Here is a 23,567-nt window from a genome sequence, read left to right on the forward strand (position 1 = left end):
CCCCCCCACCTGTCTCTCTTTAAATTGCGTACCTTTTGCGGCACATTCCTTATTGTACGTGTGCAGTTAATGACAGTGGCAATGCATTCTATGTCTCACTAGCCACAATAACACACCCGTTTAAATGTCGACTTGAAATTTCGCTATTGTTAGAGTTTGTCGAGTCGTCACGATTGAAAAGGCTATAGAATCTATTCCAAAACCGGATTTCAAAACAAAAATCACCCTATATATCACGTGAATGATTAAGGAATCAGTATTGGTTGTTTTAATCACTAACGTCACTGGAATTCCCGTTATATCACCATAGAGACAGTGTTGACACTATATAATCCCCCGACTCCCTCTGTACGAAGACATTAGCCTAGAGTGCTCTGACTGTAGGGAACCTGTTTATGACGTCACCGTGTGGACTATAGCTACCCGTGTATAAAGACATTAGGGAGTTCTGACTGTAGGGAACCTGTTTATGACGTCACCGTGTGGACTATAGCTACCCGTGTATAAAGACATTAGGGAGTTCTGACTGTAGGGAACCTGTTTATGACGTCACCGTGTGGACTATAGCTACCCGTGTATAAAGACATTAGGGAGTTCTGACTGTAGGGAACCTGTTTATGACGTCACCGTGTGGACTATAGCTACCCGTGTATAAAGACATTAGGGAGTTCTGACTGTAGGGAACCTGTTTATGACGTCACCGTGTGGACTATAGCTACCCGTGTATAAAGACATTAGGGAGTTCTGACTGTAGGGAACCTGTTTATGACGTCACCGTGTGGACTATAGCTACCCGTGTATAAAGACATTAGGGAGTTCTGACTGTAGGGAACCTGTTTATGACGTCACCGTGTGGACTATAGCTACCCGTGTATAAAGACATTAGGGAGTTCTGACTGTAGGGAACCTGTTTATGACGTCACCGTGTGGACTATAGCTACCCGTGTATAAAGACATTAGGGAGTTCTGGCTGTAGGGAACCTGTTTATGACGTCACCGTGTGGACTATAGGTACCCGTGTATAAAGACATTAGGGAGTTCTGACTGTAGGGAACCTGTGTATGACGTCACCGTGTGGACTATAGCTACCTGTGTATAAAGACACTAGAGAGCTATGACTGAATGGGATTCAGGATTTTCTGACTAAGCATTTGGTATGTATAAAACATTCTTTTTGTACATAACATTGTTAAAGGCCATTTTACCCGAGTGGTGGTTTATTTCCAGGTGTGCATCATATTTCTTACAAAATTTCATAAGGCATCATTTTAACACATATTGTGAGGACTTTCGTGTAAATAACAGTCTTGAAAATCCGTTTCAATTATATCTACTACACCGTGCAACTAGTACGTCATACTACATGCCATCTGAATGTAATTTACATCAGTATATATAACAAACAAACCCCGTGGGTTAAAGTGAGATAGAACAATTCGTTTCCTGACGTCGTCGGTTGTCCGTTCTTTTTTACCATTGGACAGATTTCAATCAAATTTTTAGGAAGCAATGCCACATCATGAGATAGGGAATGATAAAAACATCCAGTATACATGATTTACAATACAAATGTTTGAATTTAAATTTGTAATGTATTCCCTGATTCGCAATTTACACGTAAATAGGCTTACCTAAATATTTGTTACTGCCAACTCTACCATTATGAATTTTATTTATTTCACAACAATTATTCGAACCAAGTTATTTCAACTTATATTTATCAACCAACTATTAAATATATTTGACAATAAACTCGTACCACACGCGATGCAACAAATAGACACCTGATTCAGGTAAAACTTGAATACGTGTATAGCTCTTTTCGTTGCGAATCAACATTTGTCAAAGCCCATAATTATTAAAGAAAAGATCTTGTTTACGGAAAGTGCCGACGGTTCTAAATTGTGCATTCGGTACATGTATGTATAAAACATTAGGTACATAGTGGCGGATCCAGAGGGTCAATTATTCCACATTTGACATAAGTTTGGACGGAATGACTAAATGACGCATTTATTCGATTTCAGTCTTTGAAAATTAAATAGCAAGCGAATCAATTCGACCCGAGACATAGTAAAGGGGTCTTATTTCCGCATTACACCGATCCACTCGGAACAATGTGTTCCGAAAGTCTAAATGGAGCAGATACCTGTACGTTATAATTGTTTATTTATTGAAATATACATCAATGTTCATATATATATACGTCCCGATACATCGCCAGTGATATGCCTATATAATGTTTAAAACATGCTATATGAACATAAAATGTATATTTCAATAAATAGACAATTATAACGGGACGAATATATGTATGACCATAATAATTATAAGATGTAATTTTTAAAATGTATATTTCAATAAATAGACAATTATAACGGGACGTATATGTATATGAACATTGATGTATATTTCAATAAATAGACAATTATAACGGGACGTATATATATATGAACATTGATGTATGTTTCAATAAATAGACAATTATAACGGGACGTATATATATATGAACATTGATGTATATTTCAATAAATAGACAATTATAAGTAATGATTAATTTGACAATTACTAAATTAAACCACAACAATTATACAACAGTAAGATTATGTCTTCTTATCTTTTATATAAAATCATCCTATCTTACTATGCACGGTTATGTATCAATTGGGTATTTCTGTGATTGGCATTTATATATATTTCATATCACTTACCGGTACCACACGTTCTATGCTGCCATCTACTACAGCAATCGCACTGCAGTGCATGCTGTGCAGGTCGAATAACACTGTCGCACTCTAAACAGTTCGTCAATGCTGGTCTCATGGTTGAAAGTCTTATTCAAATTCAAATGATATGTGAAGATTTTGCTATACATTCGTCCAATTTATTACACCCTCTGACCAATCCCATTAATTGTTGTTTTAACAACAAAGACCCTCCTCCCATATCTAAATTATTATTAGTTAATATTGTAACTATTTTTTTCAAATGCTATTCAATAAGTTTTTCAATTAGTTCTTTTCTTTAAATAATTAAATTAAATTGAATTAAACACTGAAGCAAATTTCAACTATCAATGAAAACACAAACACAATTTTAATGTATTTATCTGTACATGTACATATCTTTATTTCTTGAAAGTGCATGTAACTTTATTAACATAATATCAAGTTATGTACCTGTATTACGCACTTGTAGTACTTGCAGTACTATACAGTATATACTATACTATATATAAAGTGTGGCCGTTTTAACTAGGGCCGTTTTTACTAGGGCCGTTACTGCGGTGCGGCCGTTTTAACCGTATACCGAGCAGACGCTATTTCAAGCAATGTTAATACCATGTAGTCATCGATCTGTACCAATGCAACGACACAGGGAGTTTATTACACACGCAACACCTTGGCTTCTCCACCTCTTGCCACTTAAAATGTATGCAATACATAGCAAGCAAGAATTATAATATATAACGCTACTCGGTCCTTAAACAGGCCTAATGAGAGTTTTTTGTTGACAGTTGGATTTAAGGTTCTAGATATGCACATAAGAGGGTATACCGTATACGTACTGTGGGGAGAATTGGAACACAATTTATGATATCGGTAGGTTAAAGCATCGATAAATTATTAATTTGTAACAATAATTGAGATTTTGTTTGGAAGATGTTATTGATTCAGACAGAATAAATGCCAAAGAAGTTGGTGAATAGAGTGAATTTAACTTAGTTCTAGCACAGGGACTTGTTTAGACTTATATGACAAAATTAGGTAGAAATACATGTCTAGCTAATTTTATCATATAAGTCTATACAAGCCCCTGTGGTTCTAGGCACATATATGGAAATATTTTTTGTTTACAAAAACAAAACAATGTTTGCGTATGCTTAGTTAAAAGTTCACTTATAGCTAACACTAATATGTATATATATCTAAAGATTATAGCTGTACCACTAAGGAATGTTTCATCATCAATTAAAAAAAACAAGAAAATATTTAGTCATTTACACTTGAAGAAATCTTGCTCCATTAAATTGTCCCTTTTATATTCCTGCAACAAGTGACATGCATTACAACACTTGGTTATATAATTAAACTACTTCAGGGATCACTCTGGACAACAACATCACGATGTTTAACCCTTCCTTTTCAGACATATTCAAAATTATTTACTGGAAACAAATTTGTTACAAACATTGTATCGGTTAAAGGGACATCACGTGAAAAGGCGTTTTTTTTTTTAATGAATGTATGTATTGTATGCCCTTCCACTTATGTTACCTCGCTATCCCCATATTCATGGTCCGTTCCAAATGTCCAGTTTGACCACTTGAATTGTTCGGGAAAGCCCTGCTAAAAATAGCGCCGAAAACGTCACCTGACTAGGCAGTAAACACAAGTGGTGCGAGCGAGATGAAACGGTTTCCAAAGGGGCCCCCGGAGAGGGTCCGTCAGGCAACTGCAAGTTCTTACCGCACTATGAAACCAAGTTATATGATTTCTAAGTCCGTATTCAAACTTATTCATCATAAGAAGTTAATTGCACACTTGCTAATGTTCAGAATTTAAATTTATTTAGCTTAAAACATAAATGTGTTGCCAATAAAATTAAACAAGGGACGGGGCACAAGTTTTTACAATTTTTCACAGCCTTCTCCCGTCATACATTTACAATTAAATGTCAACAATGATAATAGGCATAAACATAAAGTAGATACATTTAAATATATATTGAATTTAGTACCGGAATGTGGCCGGTACAGATGTGTGGGGCTAAACACCTTCCCTACACTAAGGGACAAACCTTTCTAATTTTTTTACATATTGCCGGGGCAGAGGAGGCCGGGTATTCATATTAGTACTAATTTAAATCTTGCATGTAAAAACAAAAGCAATCGTTTTATTCAGCAATATAATTAAATCATACCATTTTATTGAACCCGGTAATATCATAAATTATGTAAATCCACGGACTTAGATAACACGTATCTCGGTGACCCAGAAAATACGCCGTGTGCCATCACAACAGTTATCCCTTGGAGGGCTTCATGGCAAAATCAAACTAACCAGTCACTTATCCCTTCCTTTTGCATAAACCACTGTATAATTATAGAAACACAAAGTAAACTCTCTCCAATACATGCCCTTTAACATATTAAACTAAGTTCATCTGTGTTCAAACTAAGACAAAGATACTAGCGAGCTTAATAGTTTTAGATATTTATTCATAATATAAACAGCGCTAGCATTTCTGTCGATTCCATTTCAGCTTAACCGGCTATCCGGAAGAATACATGCAACGTACTAACTGCTACGGCAATTATTTTCTTCTTTTAATACTGCCCACCTGCAATAATGATTCCGTAACGTACTCCTTGCGCTATCTTTTGACCATTTGGCAACTTTTCGTTTCGTAGCTGACACGGTACAACATTTTTCTTTCGCTTACTTCACACGGCCAGTCCTTTTGTTTACAAAGAAAGGGTGTGCTATGCGCATGCGCTAGTAGAGGGAAATCCCTGAACAAAACGTTGGTCAGACAGGTAGAAATACCGATGATTTTCTTAGATTTAATCATTTTTATGAATCTATTTCAGCCAAATCCGATCGTTATTTTCCATAAGGAGTCTCACTTGATATGTTTATGTAGTGTTTGAATAAAAGACAAAAAATAAAGTTACTTCACCGTGATGCCCCTTTAATTTAATAAGGGCTTTTATAATCTTTCCTGAAGCAGATTCGTAACAGCCAATAATTAATTTCTAGGAATGAACGCTGGTATGACAATATTTAACCATGTCAAATATTATGATTTATTTTTGAAATATTGAAAAACGTTTTTTTTCCCAAAGAGGGTGTGATATGGTTTTTGCCGGCTGATACTGGTTTTGGGGTGTGATACGGCAGGGGCTGATACGGGTTTTGGAGTGTGATACGGCGAGGGCTGATATGGGTTAGAGCAATTGTGTCGTTTCGCATATACAAAAAAAAACGTATTTATTAGTAAGTATGTAATAAAAACAGATTATGTGGGGCAAAGGGGTGAAGAAGTGAAAATAGAGGTAAATCTTTAAAATATTTTTCTTTTTTTAAAAATGTAGGGATTTCAAAAATCTTTGAAAGTGAGCATATTAGATGATCTATATTTTAAAGATTTTTCTATGGGATGAGGGGGTCATGCAAAGCTTCATGCCTCTAGCTCTCACAGTTTTGCTTCACACAAAAGTGTTATGTTTGAAATTGAGGTTTCTCTTGTTAAACTAATTTCTATTATAAATACTTACCACAGTCATTATAATGCATATTCCAACCTTACTTGGCTCTTTACATACGTAAATAAAGAAATCCCCCCCCCCATGGGGAACCCCTGAAACCCACCAATCAGACGGCAGTATTCACGCACGTGATAAGACACGAAGCCATGCTCCCCACTTCATAATTCCAAAGCCCAAAAAAGTGAGAGCCAAGGAGCCAAGGGAGGCTGGGGGGGAACTCACCTAATGACTGTGGTAATTATTTATAATAGAAATTGGTTTCACAAAAGAACCCTCAATTCTATTTCAAAATACGTTACCACAGTCATTATAATGCGAATTCGACTTACCGCAGTGGTGTCTCCGTGGAGCGTTGAAGGGTTCCAGCAATAGGACCCATACCCCCGGAGGAAAAATTCAAAATACCTTTTCTTTCGTGACACAAAGCCTGATTACGACCAGCGTTCTGGATCACGCGGAGAAGACATAATGAGGCTTATGCAAAAGAAGAGGGAGGACAGACAACGGACTGGGCAGCCACAAGAGGGCCCAAAGAATACAATCCGTCAGACTGTCCCGACAAAAATCGGAGATAGAACTCCGTAAATGTTGAATGACCCCTCCAAACAGCAGCTGTCATGACCTCAGCGTAAGAAGAACCATTAAATAAGGCACACGAGGTAGCTAAAGCGCGAACCTCATGAGCCCTAACCCCTGACACCCGCAAGGACTGATCCCCTGCCGACTCATACGCAGCTCGAACAGTCTGAACAATCCAGCGTGAGATGGTCGCTGCAGAGATATCAGAGCGACCGGGCTGGAGAGAACGGAACAGCCGAGACGAGTGTCCCCCCCCCCCTCCCTCTGTTCTGGCCAAGTAGTATTGCAAGGCCCGAATTGGGCAGAGCAGGCGATCAGGACAATTCCCCATCCAGAGTTGAAGCCAAAGAAGGGATAACCACAAGCCCTGGGGTGAAACCGGAAACCTGGTTCTTAGCTAAAAAGGAGGGATCAGTGCTCACTGAGACCGAAGAATGGCCAGCCGAAAAAAGAAGGCAAGAAGGAGATCTGCTGAAAGCATGAATCTCGCTTCTGCAGACAATGAAGCGTCCGAGCCCACAGACTTGCTACCATAGAAAGCCAGCACACTAGCAATGGCTGAACGATAGCCTGCAATAGTTCCCGGAGACAGACCTTTGTGCCGGAACAGAGACAAAAGAAAGTCGGCTACAACGGGAACAGAGGCAGAGACTGGATCAATCGACCGTCCGACACACCAATCACTGAAGGCGGACCATCGAGATTGGTAGACGGCGGAAGACGAAGGTCAAAGTGATCCTGCGATACGAGTTGCAACTTTTCGAGAAAAGCCCGTCTGAGTGAGCCTTCCCGAGATAGCATCCAACCGTGAAGGTGGAGCCGTTCTAGTCCCGAGTAGAACTGCCGGGACCTCGGTTGAGACAGCAGATTCCACAGGGTTGGGATGCTGCGTGGGAAGTCCACCGACAGCCGAAGCAACAGAGGAAACCAAGGTTATCGAGGCCAGAGCGGTGCAACCAGCAACACTGAACAAGGGTGTAGAAGAATCTTCTCCAACACCCTGCCCACCAGATTGAAGGGAGGAAACGCATACGCGTACATTCCCGACCAGTCCTTGGATAGAGCATCCACCGCCATGGCCATAGGTTCTGGAACCGGAGACACAAACGTAGGGAGTCGAAAGTTCAGGACCGTGGCGAACAGATCCACATGGGGTCTGTCCCAAACCAAGCAAAGAGACCGGAACACCGAACGCTTGAGGGTCCATTCGGTGAGATCCGGGCTCCGAGACCGAGACAGAGTGTCGGCCAGAACATTCAGACGGCCTGGAAGGTGCCTCACCATGAGATCGAGACTGATCTCCTGACACAGCAACAGAACCTGGGTGGATAAAGCACACAGAGCCGGGTAACGGGTGCCCCCCCGGCGCTGCAGATAAGCCACCACAGTGGAGTTGTCTGTCGCTAGACAAATGGCCTTGCCCTGCAGGGAGGGTCGAAGACCCCGAGGGCCAACAGAACAGCACGCATTTCCAGAACATTGATGTTTTCTGAAAGCTGTTCCCCTGACCACCCCCCCGCCGACGTCTGACTAGAAAGGTATGCACCCAAACCGGTCATGGACGCGTCGGTGTAAAGGGTCATAGCAGGAGACGCCCGAACCAGAGGAACTCCTGCCAAGACATTGCTCTTGAGAGTCCACCAACGAGCTGATTGTACACATCCCACTGCCGAGACGCCGGAGACCAAACTGACAGAAGGAACAGCTCGAGCGGACGGATGTGAAGATCCAAGGGAACCACATCCGCCAGTGAATTCAGGTTACCGAGGAACCGAAGGAACCATCGGACCCGAATTCGCTCCACACCGACCAGAACGGAGACCAACAGAGAGGCCTTCTCGAACTTGGACACTGGTGGAAGGACAAACCCCAGATCGGTTCTGAACCGATAACCGAGGAAAACAAAATCTTGGGAGGGGAGAACCTCCGACTTCTCCCTGGAAGGGATGAACCCTAGGCGGCACAGAACGCCCAGAACCGACTTCGTGCTCCGGGACAGGATAACTGGATCCACTTGGAGCAACAGGGAGTCGTTCAAGTAGATGTGTGCATCTACCCCGAAACTGGTAAACCTTCTGCTCGAAAGTGAACCTGAGGAACTTCCTGGCCGACCTCCTGACCGGGATGTGAAAGTAAGCATCCTTCAGATCGATGGACGTAGCCCACATCCCTGGACGCACTGACGCAATGATGCGCCGTGGCGTTTCAATCTGGAAGTGCGGGGAATCGACGTACGTGTTGAACGTACTGAGGTCGATAATAGGCCTCCAGGCACCGGACTTCTTCTTCACGAGGAAGACCCGGCAGTAAAACCCTGGAGACCACTGGTCCGGTGAAAGTTCCTCGATCGCGCCCTTCGCGATCATGGCTTGAACCTCTGACCTGAGAGCCTCCACCTTTCCCGGGTCGGAAGGAGAAGGGAAAAAGATAGGCTCTCGCGCCAGTGGTGGATCCCGAAGAAGCGGGATGCAGAGACCCTTGGACACAACTTCTAGGGCCCAACTGTCTGATGTGATTTCTTTCCACTGAGGAACGAAATGGGACAGCCGACCTCCTACGGGCAAGTCCGAAAGGGGCCAATCTAGCCCTTCCCAAACCACATCGGCGGAGCCTCCCGCGCCCAAGGGCGTGGGAGCGGCGACAGACAGTGGACAAGGAGTTCGCAAGGGCAAGGAAGGGTCAGGAGCCCTTCCTACCTCTGGAAAATTTGGCTTTGCCTCGACCCCTATGGGAACCCCTACCGCGGAAAGAAAATTTCCGACGTTCTGCCGGAGCGGAAGTCGGAGAGGCAGCTCGCTGCTGAAAAGCAGTCGTCTTTGCCCTCTTCCTCCTACGCCTGGAGGAGCCAGAAGCCTGCCTTTTCCTGCTAGCGCCCTTGCCTGTGCGTGCATCCTCAGATGCAATCGGGTCCAACCTCATCTCAGATTGCACTGAGGGAAGGACTCCGCCAAACAAATCCTCGCCAGTCAAGGGAGCCTCCAAAAGGGTAGCCCGATAGGAATCGCCGACTGGCAGTCCAGAAAGGACCGACAACCTGCGGGCAACAACAAGGTGTGACATGGCAGCCGACAGTAAGGCCATAACATCAAGATGTGCCTTGCAAATTGCCTGGCTGAGGCGCTCCATCAGCCCAACCTTGCTGGGGAGCTGCTCCACCGACTTGCAGCTCGCAGCCAGCAACGCAGAAGTAAACCAGTCTGCGTAGGACAGAACATGGAGAGCCAGCCTAATGAGACGCTCCAACTTTGAGTGCTCCCTAGGCCCCATCACAACCTGGTCAACACAGCGTCCCGGCCACTTATCCAGATCCCTCTCAAGGGAAACAGAATTAGGGGCCAAGACTGGGTCGTGGATGCGGTACGTATCTGCAGCTAAATCTGCGATGTCGGCAACCACGACCTGTAAAGCCGAGAGGGAAAAGGCTTGCGAGCCTTGCTCACCTTCTGGTTTAATAAAGCGTTGACCTGAGCGAGGGACGAAGCCACGCCTCGTCCCTCCGCAAGAGACCTAGCAGAGGCCGAGGAGGCATATGCTAGGGGAGGCAACATGCTCTGAAGGAGCAAAGTGCGATCCGGGACGGCCGAATCCGTGGAAGGGCGTGGGCTAACCCCGTCCCGATGAAGCTTCATAACTTCTGCACGTAAAGTGCGAAACGAAGCCGAAACCTCTGGAGGCACCGGATCAGCATCTCGGGGCCGGGATTGGGACACATCAGAAGGGCATTCCGAGTTCAACCCAGACGCATCCAACGACTCCAAATCAGAGTCAGTAAACTCGCCGACTCTATCCACATCCCGAGTCTCCGTAAAATTGGAGCAACCGGGAGAGCCCCGAAGAACGTCCCTCTAATCACTAGAAGAGGCACCCGCCGAATCCACCTCCATCAACGTCACCCTCCGAGGAGGGGTGCGAGGAGGGGAAAGAGAACGTGTTCTACCCGACGGAACTATCGGGGCAAGCGATAGTACCTGAGAAACAGCAGGAGCAGGACCAAGAGACCCTGGAACCTGCTGTAAGGTCGGAGTTGAGATAGGACAGCGGACGTTACTGGTAGACTCGAATTCCAAAATAGGAGCTCGAGCCAACGCAGCACGAGCAGCAGCCCTACCATCACGCGGTCTCTGCCTGACAGAACCGGCAGCAGAAGCTGGCCGGGAGCGCTTAAACGAACGGCTCGGTGGCGGATGGAGGGGGGGACCGCAGGCAAGAAGGCGGGGAGGGGGGGGGGCATATCCAGGCTGGAAACCCATACCACCCTGGGGTGGAGGGGGAGCAGCTGGAAAAGCCCCCTGCTGGGAGAAACCCCAAGACTGCCCATAGGCGGTCGGTGGTTTGGGCGGAGCATAAAAAGGAGCCTGTTGACCCCAATGAGCTCCATTCCCACCCTGCAAATAGGTGGGATAAACCAGGGAGGACCCTGGAACAGAGCCATCAACCTGATGCCCGAAACCGGAGGCAGGACCGGTTTAGGGGGGCGGGGTAGGGAACCTAGGGCCACCTACACACCCGCCGCCATAAGCCACACCTGGCTGACATGACCAACTCCACCAAGACTGACCTACAGCAGGGCCAATAAAACAAGCCCCACCAGGGCAGCAGCGTGCACCGGCAAAACCAAACGCAGCTGCGCTTAAACCTACCATAGGAAAACCTGGGGAGGAGGCACAAGGGATAGAGCTTGAAGCATAGGTTTTTACACCAGTGCTCACACCACCGTAAAATCCAGCCGGGGCTAGCGAAGCGAGGCCGAGGCATCACTTACCACCAGACCGGGCAGCAAATGCTGCACAGTGGTGGACGGCGTGCTAGACGCCATCACCACGCCAGGGGCTACAACAGGGATACAAGGAACCCCGGGAGCAGACAAAACTGCCGGGGGCCGGTCTCCGACACCGACACCCTCAGGAGTGGAGCGGACCGGCAGGAGGCCACCAACAGAAGCNCAAACCCTCACCCTAGTCGACCGACAAAACGGAAGGGGGGGGTGAGAGAAAGGTCCGGGTCCAATGAAACAAACTGTTTCACAACGGCCCCGGTACGGGTCGAAACCGCCGAAACGAACCCCAGGGAAGACTCAACAGAGGTCGGAATTCCGCTGATGTTCTCCGAGGGCTTAGGCCTAGCCTTAGCCCTCGCCCCACCCCTACCCCTCCTACCCGACTTACCTGCACGCCCTCGCGGGCGGGGAGAACCACCGGCAGGAGTCGGCTGCCAGGCACGGCAAATTTCACACGGCTGCTCCAGAGAGCAAGACCGACAGTCAGGACAGTAAGGGTGGGGGTCGGAAGCCTCAAAAAAATGACCCCAAGGACAGCGCCTTTGAGAAGGAGGAGTCTCCATCGAAAGTAAACAAACCGTCAAAAACGCGAACACGTGGCCGGAGCCTGGTCGCAAAACGGCGCAAAATAAAGCAAAACGCTAAATTAAAACAAAATAAAGTTATATAGTATTAAAGGATACGTATATGTATGGGTACAAACAACGCCTGTTGCAGTTGGAACCCCGTAGACACCAAAACACGTCCGTAAACACGGCCGGCTGAAGGAATTATGAAGTGGGAAGCATGGCTTCGTGTCTTATCACGTGCGTGAATACTGCCGTCTGATTGGTGGGTTTCCCAGGGGTTCCCCATGGGGAAATTTTTTTATGTATGTAAAGAGTTAAGTAAGGTTGGAATATGCATTATGATGACTGGTAACGTATTTTGAAATAGAAATATTTTTCAGTATGGGGCTGTTGCCCACAATGGAAGAATTTAGGTCACCTGAGACAAAATAAATTTGACCTGGAATATCTTCGGCGAAATTGAGATAAATCTTTGAAATTCATCTCCTTCTGTACAAATGGAGGAGTAGAGGAGTGGGGCCAATAAGGGGGAACCTAGGTGAAAATGTTCAAAATCCTTCTACTTCTATATGAATTAATGGAATTCAGGCAAATTTCATGTATCTTGGTCAAAGGGACTCAATTATGTATTTAATTGGAGAATGTGGTCCCCCTGTCTCCCTGTCTATGTTGACAGCACATGTCTCCTTGTCTATGTTGACAGCACATGTCTCCCTGTCTATGGTTACCACAAGTCTCACTGTCTATGGTGACCACATATATCTCCCTGTCTATGTTAACCACACATGTCTCCCTGTCTACGGTGAACACACATGTCTCCCTGTCTATGGTGACCACACATATCTCCCTGTCTATGGTAACCACACATGTCTCTCTGTCTATGGTGACCACATACATCTCCCTGTCTATGTTAACCACACATGTTTTACTGTCTTAGGTGACCACACAATTAATCCTGTCTATGGTAAACACACAAGTCTCCCTGTCTATGGTGACCACATTCATCCCCCTGTCTATGGTAACCACACAAGTCTCACTGTCTATAGTGACCACATACATCTCACTGTCTATGGTGACCACATGTGTCTCCCTGTCTATGACAACCACACACCTCACTGTGTACCCTGTCTATGACAACCACACATGTCCCCCTGTCTATGGTGACCACATATGTCTCCCTGTCTATGGTGACCACATACATCTCCCTGTCTATGGTAAACACACAAGTCTCCCTGTCTATGGTGGCAACATACATCTCCCCGTCTATGGTAACCACCCGTCTTTCTGTCTATGGTGACCACATACATCTCCCTGTCTATGGTAACCACACGTCTTTCTGTCTATGGTGACAACATACATCTCCCTGTCTATGGTAACCACACATGTTTTACTGTCTTAGGGGACCACACATGTCTCCCTGCCTATGGTGATCACACATGTCTCCCTGTCTATGGTAACCACACATGTCTTTCTGTCTATGGTGACCACATACATCTCCCTGTCTATGGTGACCACATACATCTCCCTGTCTATGGTGACCACATACATCTCCCTGTCTATGGTAACCACACATGTCTCACTGTCTATGGTGACCACACATGTCTCCCTGTCTATGGTAGCCACACACATGTCTTCCAGTCTATGGTGACCACACAAGTCTCCCTGTCTATGTTAACCACATACATATCCCAGTCTATGGTGACCACACAAGTCTCCCTGTCTATGGTGACCGCTCAAGTCTCCCTGTCTATGGTGACCACACATGTCTCTCTGTCTATGTTGACCACACATCTCCCTGTCTATGGCGACCACACATGTCTCCCTGTCTATGACGACCACACATCTCCCTGTCTATGGCGACCACATATGTCTCCCTGTCTATCTGTCTATGGTAACCACACATGTCTCCCTGTCTATGGTGACCACATACATCTTCCTGTCTATGTTTATCACACATGTCTCCCTGTCTATGGTAACCACACATGTCTCCCTGTCTTTGGTGACCACACATCTCCCTGTCTATGACGACCACACATGTCTCCCTGTCTATGGTAACCACACATGTCCCCCTGTCTATGGTGACCACACATGTCGCCCTGTCTATGTTGACCACACATCTCCCTGTCTATGGCGACCACACATGTTTCCCTGTCTATGGCGACCACACATGTCTCCCTGTCTATGGTAACCACACATGTCTCCCTGTCTACTCTGTCTCATATTCATACATATATTTCACCTTCTAATAATTTGTAAGTACATGCTTATACATTTTTCAAAAAATACATGTCTAGCATAAAGAGTGTTACCTATAGATTCTTGGTATCGCACTTTTTATGCTTGCCCTTCTTGATCTTAGTCTGTTATGATATTCTGACACATTTTTTATATTTTCCAGCATCAGCCTTACTATGTCGCCTTAAACCAACTTTGAAGATGGCAGCTGCCAAATACCAGTCTTCTAAAGAAACTACAAACTTTGCCCGGATTTGCAGGTTGGTCATTGATGTCATCCCTGACTTATTCCGAGACTTGCTCATCGCTCGACTGCCATCATCAGGACTCGCTCATGTACTTACCAACCAGAAAGGTCAGGTCTTCTCCCGGTTGAATAAACAACAAGAGAAGATTCTGTATCCTCAGGGTGGGCTGTTTCAAGGTTCTGTGAAGGATTTGGACACATCACTTCTTTACATCCTACTTAGAAACCTTGGAAATATTTCACCTCATCAGAATGGTTGGGGGAAGGTACCGGTTAAAGCAGACAGATCACTGTCAGCAAACATCGACCGTCTTCGTGAGCAGCGCAATGAGGCATATGCACATGCACCCAATGCCTCCCTTTCTGATGGAGAGTTTCAGGCAAGGTGGGACATCATCCGCCAAAGTGTGGAGGAAATACAAAACAGTGAACTGAATACAGGGTCGTTTGTGTTGGCCGTGGATAATATACTTACCATGAGGATGGACCCCAGTACAGAAAAGAATTTTATAACACTTATAGCACAGATCGAAGGTAATTGTACACAAAGGCTGATAATATTTACATGATAAATAATATCCATTACAATTATAATGAATCGATATGAAATCAGTAATTATATATATATTTTTTTACCGGTACTTTGAAGATAGAAAAATGTTTTGAATAGCTTTTAAAAAAATGAAAAATGCTTTTTATATGCCTGTAAAAGTTTTTGATGGGACATATTATGGTATGGGAAACGACTGTCAGTCTGTCTGTCTGTCTGTCTGTCCGTCCGTCAGTCGGTCAACATAACTGGCTGAAAAAAATCGTTCTATTTTAATGATGTTTGGTATGCATATATATTAAGACCGCGTCAAAGTTCAAAGTAGAGCAAAACCTGTGCATAATTAATAAGCATACTGAGCTCTGACTGGTTGACAGTTTCTGCACAAAAACTGCATCAAATATGACCAGATTCTGATGAAACTTGGTCAATATTTATATCATGTAATCAAAAAAGTATAAAAGTGAGATTAATCTGCGCATAATTTATTAAGGTACTGCTATCTGATTGGTCAATGGTGTCCCCACTATAATTTAGTCAAATATGTTTATTTTTACAGAAACTAAAGTTTAGATATTGACTAATCAGTATGCTGATTAATTATTCACACGTTTTGCTCACGTTCAAGTTTAGTCTCAGACTTTGTATAATTAACATGTATACAAAGTTATGGCTAGTAACTTCTTGTGATGGAGCTTGATAAGATAGTGAATGAAAATGACATTGACCTTCTTTCAAGGTCACTGGCGTCAAATATGTCAAACACTTCAAACAACTTCTCCTGAAGAACTGAAAGGTATAGAATCTTCTTTTTTGTCTCATGACTTCCTGGGATGGAGCCTGATAAAGTTTGCGAGTGAAAATCACCTTGACTGTCTTTCAAGGTCAATGGCGTCAAATATGTCAAACACTTCTGATGAATATTTGAAAGGCATAGAATCATAAAATTTGGTTGGTGGTCACAGAGGTCAAAAACATATCAAATGACTTGTTCTGAACCAAAAGGTATGGATGCATAAGATTAGGCTAGTACATTGTAGCTTTTTGAGACAGAGCCAACAAATTTTGAGAAGGAAAATGAAAAAAAAAGCATAGAAACATATAATAATATTTTGCGAGTGAAATATTTGTAGTACAGTATCATATCACAGGAGAATAATTTGCTATGACTGCTTAAATATTCAGGTGAGCGATACAGTTTCTTGTTTGTATTATTACATTCTCTCTTTTCAAAATACTAATTTTCCTGTACATACAGGTAGTTTGAGTTACTGGTAATTGTAGAAAACTTGGCGAACGAAACAATGTTTGCGAACGAAAATGACCTTGACCTACTTTCAAGGTCACAGGGGTCAAATAGGTCTAAATATTCAAATGACTTCTTCTGAAGATCTGAAAGGCCTAGAGTCATGATATTTGACCAGTAGCATCCAATGATAAAGCCCGACTAAGTTTGCGAATGAAAATGACCTTGTCCGACTTTCAAGGTCACAGTGGCCATGTAACAAAACAAACAGGTGAGCAATACAGGCCCTTCTATGCCTCTTGTGTTTACATACAACTTCATTTCCATAATGATATATAGTTGGTGTGTTTTAGGGGAGATCCATGACGTGTACTTTAACATAGAATGTCCACAATGATATTTGTTTGTTTGTGTGTTTTAGGGGAGATCAGTGACGTCAAAGACAGACAAGATGTGATTACAGCAGACATGGGTAACCTCAAAGGTAATTACATGTAGTTCTTACCACTTTATACTATTTAAGCATGTAGATATAACATGTTCTATAATGGGTGGAGCTAGGCAATTGTTTCACCTAAAGTCCAATATTGGGGAGGTGGGAATGAATCAGCTAGTCATAGTTTCCAAACCCTAAAACATTATCATGGAGGTAAGAATTAGCTAGCTATGTTTCACCCAAACCAATATAAACGAAGCAAGAAGTAATCAGCTGGCTTTTTTTCCTCTGAAGAAATTACTGTGATATCGTATAATGGTGTCAACTCTACCTACTTCAGGAAACTGGAACTATGTACACATATATAGACAAAATGGTATTTAAAATATTAAACTTCTACCTGCATGCAGATCCGTCTGTATATATTGAGAACTTGACGAATTCATATATTTGAACACCACATGAAACCACATCTCCCAACATTTTATCTATTCACAAGTATAACCCTGTCTTGTTCGGTGTACTACAAGCTAAAAGGTCATCTCTCAATTTGATAAAGAGTGGTGATTTATGCTTTACTTTGGTTAAGTGATGCAGAGTTCCTCAGTGATTTGGTCAAAGTGTAATGCAAATAAATCAATCTCTTTTAAAGGATTTAGAGCTTCATTTTACTCGTAAGAAAGTACTGAATTGTTTAATAAAGTATTATCTGTCTCTTCAGGTGAAATGGTTGGTATGTCTGTCAAACAGGACGCTATGGAAACAGATATAGTTGACTTACAGGGTATGTTTTTACATTGTCTATTTTAACAATCATCTTAAACTCCCTTTTACAATAGTATAACCATATATTCAACCATCATGTTCAACTTCCTTTTACAATAGTATAACCATATATTATTACAAGCATCATGTTCAACTTCCTTTTACAATAGTATAACCATATATTATTTCAACCATAGTATAACCATATATTATTACAACCATCATGTTAAACTTCTTTTTGCAATAGCTCTACATATACTAGCCGAAAAAAGAAACTGTGCATATATACATGAAAATTCACACACATGACCGAGTATGACACATACACACTATCCGTGTGTCATTGGCCGTTTTTTCCGGTGCAGTTTACTCTCTATAGGCGTTGACCAGTTTGCATGTTTCTCTCGTCCAGCCATCCAATTCGACAATGAAAGTTTATTTTTCAACTGTAGGGTCACTCTGCTGAGACCAGTGAACAGTAACAACAGCATTATAACGTTTTAATTTGTGATTAATACTATACCGAGGCTTAATGAAAATGACCGCCTCCAGATTATTGGTATGCTTCAAGCTGGTATGGGCCAAGCCGTTGTCTCTACATGTTTTCATGTCCATCGAAACACAATCCGGGATTTGTGGAGACGACATCAACAGTTTGGTCACGTCGGCGATCGACCTCGTGGGGACGTCCACGTGTGACGTCACGTCAACAGGACAACCATATTTGGCTTGTCCATTTGAGAAATCGCTTCCAAACGGCAATTTTGACTGCCAGACAATCCCTGGGTTGCTACCAATATATAAGCCTGAGAACTGTATGGAACCGATTACGTGAACGAGCTATCCGTCGGCGACGTCCTGCAATCCGCCCAGTTCTTCTGTCACGTTATTGGGTAGCACGTCTGGACTGGTGCAGAAGGCATCTGCGATTTACTCGACGGGATTGGCCAGGCATTTTGTGTACAGACGAGTTGCGAGTCCACCTGGATAGAAGTGAGGGCCGTTCCAGAGTGTATCGTCGCATTGAACAACGTTTCCGTGACGCGTGTGTGGAACAACGACGTTCTTTCGGCGGATGCAGCGTTATGATTTGGGGCGGCATCACAGCCAACGGGAGAACGTCTCTGGTGGTTGTTAACGGGAATTTGAGCGCGCTACGTTACCGTGACGAGATCCTCCGAACCCACGTCGTTCCATTCGTGCAAGGGCAGCAACGTCACATTACGCTTCAACAGGACAACGCCAGGCCACACACAGTTCGTGTCGCTATGGACTTTCTGGTCCAGCAGAACGTTGACGTGTTGCCCTGGCCTGCTGTATCCCCCGATCTGTTGCCCATTGAACACGTCTGGGATTAAATCAAGCGCAGATTACGGGCATTTCCTAATCAACCGGTGACGTTGGCTAATTCGGCAGCAGCGTTGGTACAGATCTGGAATGCCATCCCACAAGCATTCTTGAACCGTCTGATAGGCTCCATGCGTCGACGTTGCCAGGCTTGCATTCAGGCAAACAGTGGACATACGAGGTATTAACTTTGTGACCTCAGTATTGACCCCTGCTGTGTTTACGTCACTCCTGAGCGGAACTTATTGATTCCATAACTTGGGAAATGGAATGCAACTGTTAATAAATAACAAATAGATTGTCCCTGAAAACCTTGTTGTTCTACATCATACTCATTTTAGGCATGCACAGTTTCTTTTTTCCGCTAGTATATATATTGTAACCAAATAAATAAAAAATCCCCAATTTAGCCCAGAGATTTTTAATAATTATTTTATATTGATTCCAGCAATGTCCTCACTGTCATTTAATTTAGTAAAACATATGTTTTCCTTCATTGAAGCACATAGTTTAGATGTATTTGCTTCTAAGTAGGAAAGNAGGACGCCATGCAAACAGATATGGCTGGTATGTCTGTCAAACAGGACGCCATGCAAACAGATATGGCTGGTATGTCTGTCAAACAGGACGCCATGCAAACAGATATGGCTGGTATGTCTGTCAAACAGGACGCCATGCAAACAGATATGGCTGGTATGTCTGTCAAACAGGACGCCATGCAAACAGATATGGCTGGTATGTCTGTCAAACAGGACGCCATGCAAACAGATATGGCTGGTATGTCTGTCAAACAGGACGCCATGCAAACAGATATGGCTGGTATGTCTGTCAAACAGGACGCCATGCAAACAGATGTGGCTGACCTACAGGGTACGTATTTACATTCATTTGTTAATTTCAACCCTTGTGTTCATCTTCCTTCTACACAAGTATAACCATATACATTATACATGCTATGTATATATATCAAAAGGACCACAATCTTGCCCAGAGTTTATGAATAATTTCTTTTCTCTTGAATCCATCAATGTTTTTACTGTCATTTTACTTAGTAAAACGAATTTTTCCTTCATTAAAGCACAGTTAAACCATGTGTCCCAACATTTCATCTATTTACATGTACATTGTATATCATAGCCTCGTCAGTGAACTACTGGTAATTCGATATGAAGCGTTTTTTTGTGCCATACACAATTAACATTTACAGTACTTTCAGACTGTGTACTTTGGTTAAATGATGTAGTTTTCTCTGTTGTTTCATTGAAAAACATTGCAAATACATCAAAGCCCTTTTAAAGAATTATAGAGCTAATTTTTACTGAGTGAAAAAATCATTAATTGTATCTATAATAATATTCTTATCTGTCTTTTCAGGCAATATGGCTGATATGTATGTCAAACAGGACGCCATGCAAACAGATATGGTTGACCTACAGGGTATGTTTTAACATTGTCTTTTTAGCTCACCTGCCCGAAGGGCAAGCGAGCTTATGCCACGACTCTGCGTCCTTCATTCGTCGTCCACCCCTCAACTTTTCCTTTAAAACGCTACTTGTCCTGAACGGCCCTGTAGATTTGGACTAAATTTGGTCTGGAACATCCTTAGGCCAAGGGGACTCAATTTTGTATAAACAGTGGGTGTGGACCCCCTGGGGAAGAGTTGCGGGGCAGAATAGGAAAAATATAGGTAAACCTTAAAAATCCTTCTTCTGCCGAAGGGATTTTATCCTAATTTGGTCCGAAGCATCTTAGACCAAGGGGAGGGGCTGAATAGGGAAATAGAGGTAAACCTTTAGAATCCTTCTTCTACCATAAAGATTAAGGGATTTTATCCAAATTTGGTCTGGAACATCTTTGTGCAAAGGACTCTCAATTTTGTATAAACGTGGGGTTTGGACCCCCTGGGATTGCAGGGGCTGGCACAATATGAGAAATAGAGAGAAATCCTTCTCCTACCATACGGATGAAGGGATTTTATCCCAATTAGTTCTAGAGCACCCTTCTTGCAAGTGGACTCAATTTTGTATTAACGTTAGGTGAGGTCCCCCTAGGGGCAGATGTTGAGGCCGAATAGGGGGAAATAGAGGTAATACCTTTAAAATCCTTCTTCTACCATGGAGATGAAGGGATTTCATCCCAATTCGGTCAGAAGCATCCTTAAGCCAAGGAGAGTCAATTTTGTATTAATGATGGGTGTGGCCCCCCTTGGGGCAGCAGAGTGGGGCCTAATAAGGGAAATAGAGGGAAAACTTTAAAAATCCTTCTCTTAATGTAGGGATGAAGGGATTTTATCCACATTTTGCCTGGATCATATTTTTGCCAAGGGGACTTAATTTTGTAAAAAAGATGAGTGTGGCCCCTTTGGGTATGAAGGGGCAGGGATGAAACGGAGATTTGGAATCTTCAAAATCTTACTTCTTCTGTAACATTGGCAGACTTTTATCCAAATTTGGCCTGGAGAATCCTTTGGCAACGGGGACTACATTTTGTATAAACAGAGGGTGTGGCCCCTCTGGGTGCAGAGTTGTGGGGCCCAAAAAGGGAATTTGAGGTTTGAATCTTTAAAATTATTCTTCTTCAGTACCATTGGAGGGATTTTTATGCCCCACCATAATATCGTGTTGCCCATGTCTGTCCTGTCCTGTCCCGTCCCGTCCCGATTCAATGTAAGCACCCGTCGCATCTCGTCGCATCGCGTCCCGTCCCGATTCAATGTAAACACTTAGCAACTTCATTCTTTGACAGATTTTGGTCAAACTTTATACAAAGGTCAAGTATGAGTATACTTCGGACATCGTTGTGTTTCAGGATGGTAATAACATACAGAAAAAAAACATATGAATATTAAAATAAAATCAACTTATCAACTTTAACCCTTTCACCACTGTAGACCATAATGGACTCATCCAGATCAATGTATGGTAGAGTATACTAAAGTTACCTAGGGGTGAAAGGGTTAAGTGTAGTAACTTGTGTGTGCATGTTTCAGGGTATCAAGATCAAAGTGGTTGTCACTTTTTATAGAAACCTGAAACTAATTTCACATGGCAGCGGGGGCATTTATGTCTTACAGTTTTGTAATAAAAAATATTTTCTCATGGTTGCTTTATTATCCAGGTGAGCAATACAGGCCCTCTGGGCCTCTTGTTATACCCATAAAATCATACTTGTTACCAAGCAAGTACATTCTGAAATGTCGCCGCTTCCTTAGATACAACAGCCGGAAGAGATTGTCACTCGGGAAGATCTCATAAACAGAAGAAAAAAAATATATAACTTTTTTTAAATCTCAATTGAAAACTTTAAACTTGCACTGTCAGCTTTAAGCATAGAATGTCCACAATGATATATATTGTTTGTGTGTTTGAGAGGAGATCTTAAATATAGAATGCCAACAATGATATTTTATTGTTTTGTGTGTTTTTAAGGGAGATCAATTATGTGTACTTAAACATAGAATGTCCACAATGATATATATATATATATATATATATATATATGATCTAAGATTTTTAAAAGTTATTGATCAGGGAGGTAACCTTTAAAATCCTTCTTCTATCACAGGGATTCATGGATTTTATCCTAACTTGGTCTGGAGAATCCTTTGACCAAGGTCAATTAAATTTTGTATAAATGGTGGGAGTGCCCCCTCCCTGGAGGCAGAGGGTTGGGACCCAATAAGGGAAATGGAGGTTAACCTCTAAAATTCTTCTACCTAATTATGGATTAAGGGATTTTATCCCAATTATGTCTGGAGCACTCTTGAACCAAAGGGACTCAGCTTTGTATAAACAGTGGGTGTGGCTCCCTGGGGGCAGTGGATGGGGCCTAATAGGGGAAATAGACGTAAAACTTCTTAAATCCTTCTTCTACCACAGGAATTAAGGGATTTCATCCAAATTTGGTCCCAGAGAGCTTATGCAATGGTGCGTCATCCGTCCGACGTCAACTTTTAACTTTTTCTGAATAATCAAGAGTCCTAGACCAGGATAATGATATTTGGCAAGTGGCATGCTGGGATGAAGGGCTATCATGTTTGTTCAAATGAATGACCTTTGGCTTTTTTCAAGATCACGAAGTGCCAAGTGAGCTTATGCCGTGGCGCGGCGTCCGTCGTCCGGCCGGCCGGCGGCCGGCGTCCGGCATCAATATTTTACTTTAAACACCTTCTTCTTAATAACCGAAAGGCCTAGGTTGTCGATATTTGGCAAGAAGCAAACTGGGATGACCTTCACCCATTTTCAAGGTCACAGGGGTCAAATATGTTAAAAACTTTAAAAATCTTCTTGTCGATAACCAAACTGCCCAAGTAGATGATATTTGGCAAGTAGCATGCTTAGGTGAAGGGCTACCAAGTTTGTTCAAATGAATGACCTTTGGCTTTTTTCAAGATCACGAAGTGCCAAGTGAACTTATGCCGTGGCGCGGCGTCCGTCGTCCGGCCGGCCGGCGGGCGGCGTCCGGCATCAATATTCTACTTTAAACACCTTCTTCTTAATAACCGAAAGGCCTAGGTTGTCGTTATTTGGCAAGAAGCAAACTGGG

At 43.2% G+C, this 23,567-nt stretch overlaps 1 protein-coding gene across 1 annotated transcript in view; it reads left to right on the forward strand.

Annotated features, from left to right (window-relative positions):
- The first annotated feature begins 118 nt into the window (after positions 1-118).
- Positions 119-23,567, forward strand: part of LOC110458635 — a 40,572-nt gene continuing 17,123 nt past the window's right edge. The window contains exons 1-6 of the mRNA XM_021510422.1: positions 119-1,154; positions 14,595-15,212; positions 16,896-16,958; positions 17,632-17,660; positions 19,565-19,892; positions 20,397-20,459. Of these exons, the coding sequence (XP_021366097.1) occupies positions 14,633-15,212; positions 16,896-16,958; positions 17,632-17,660; positions 19,565-19,892; positions 20,397-20,459 (1,063 nt within the window). The 5' untranslated portion in view covers positions 119-1,154; positions 14,595-14,632. The remainder of the gene's footprint in view (positions 1,155-14,594; positions 15,213-16,895; positions 16,959-17,631; positions 17,661-19,564; positions 19,893-20,396; positions 20,460-23,567) is intronic.

This window comes from Mizuhopecten yessoensis, unplaced genomic scaffold (genome assembly GCF_002113885.1).
Source record: "Mizuhopecten yessoensis strain PY_sf001 unplaced genomic scaffold, ASM211388v2 scaffold9683, whole genome shotgun sequence".
Lineage (NCBI taxonomy): Eukaryota > Metazoa > Mollusca > Bivalvia > Pectinida > Pectinidae > Mizuhopecten > Mizuhopecten yessoensis.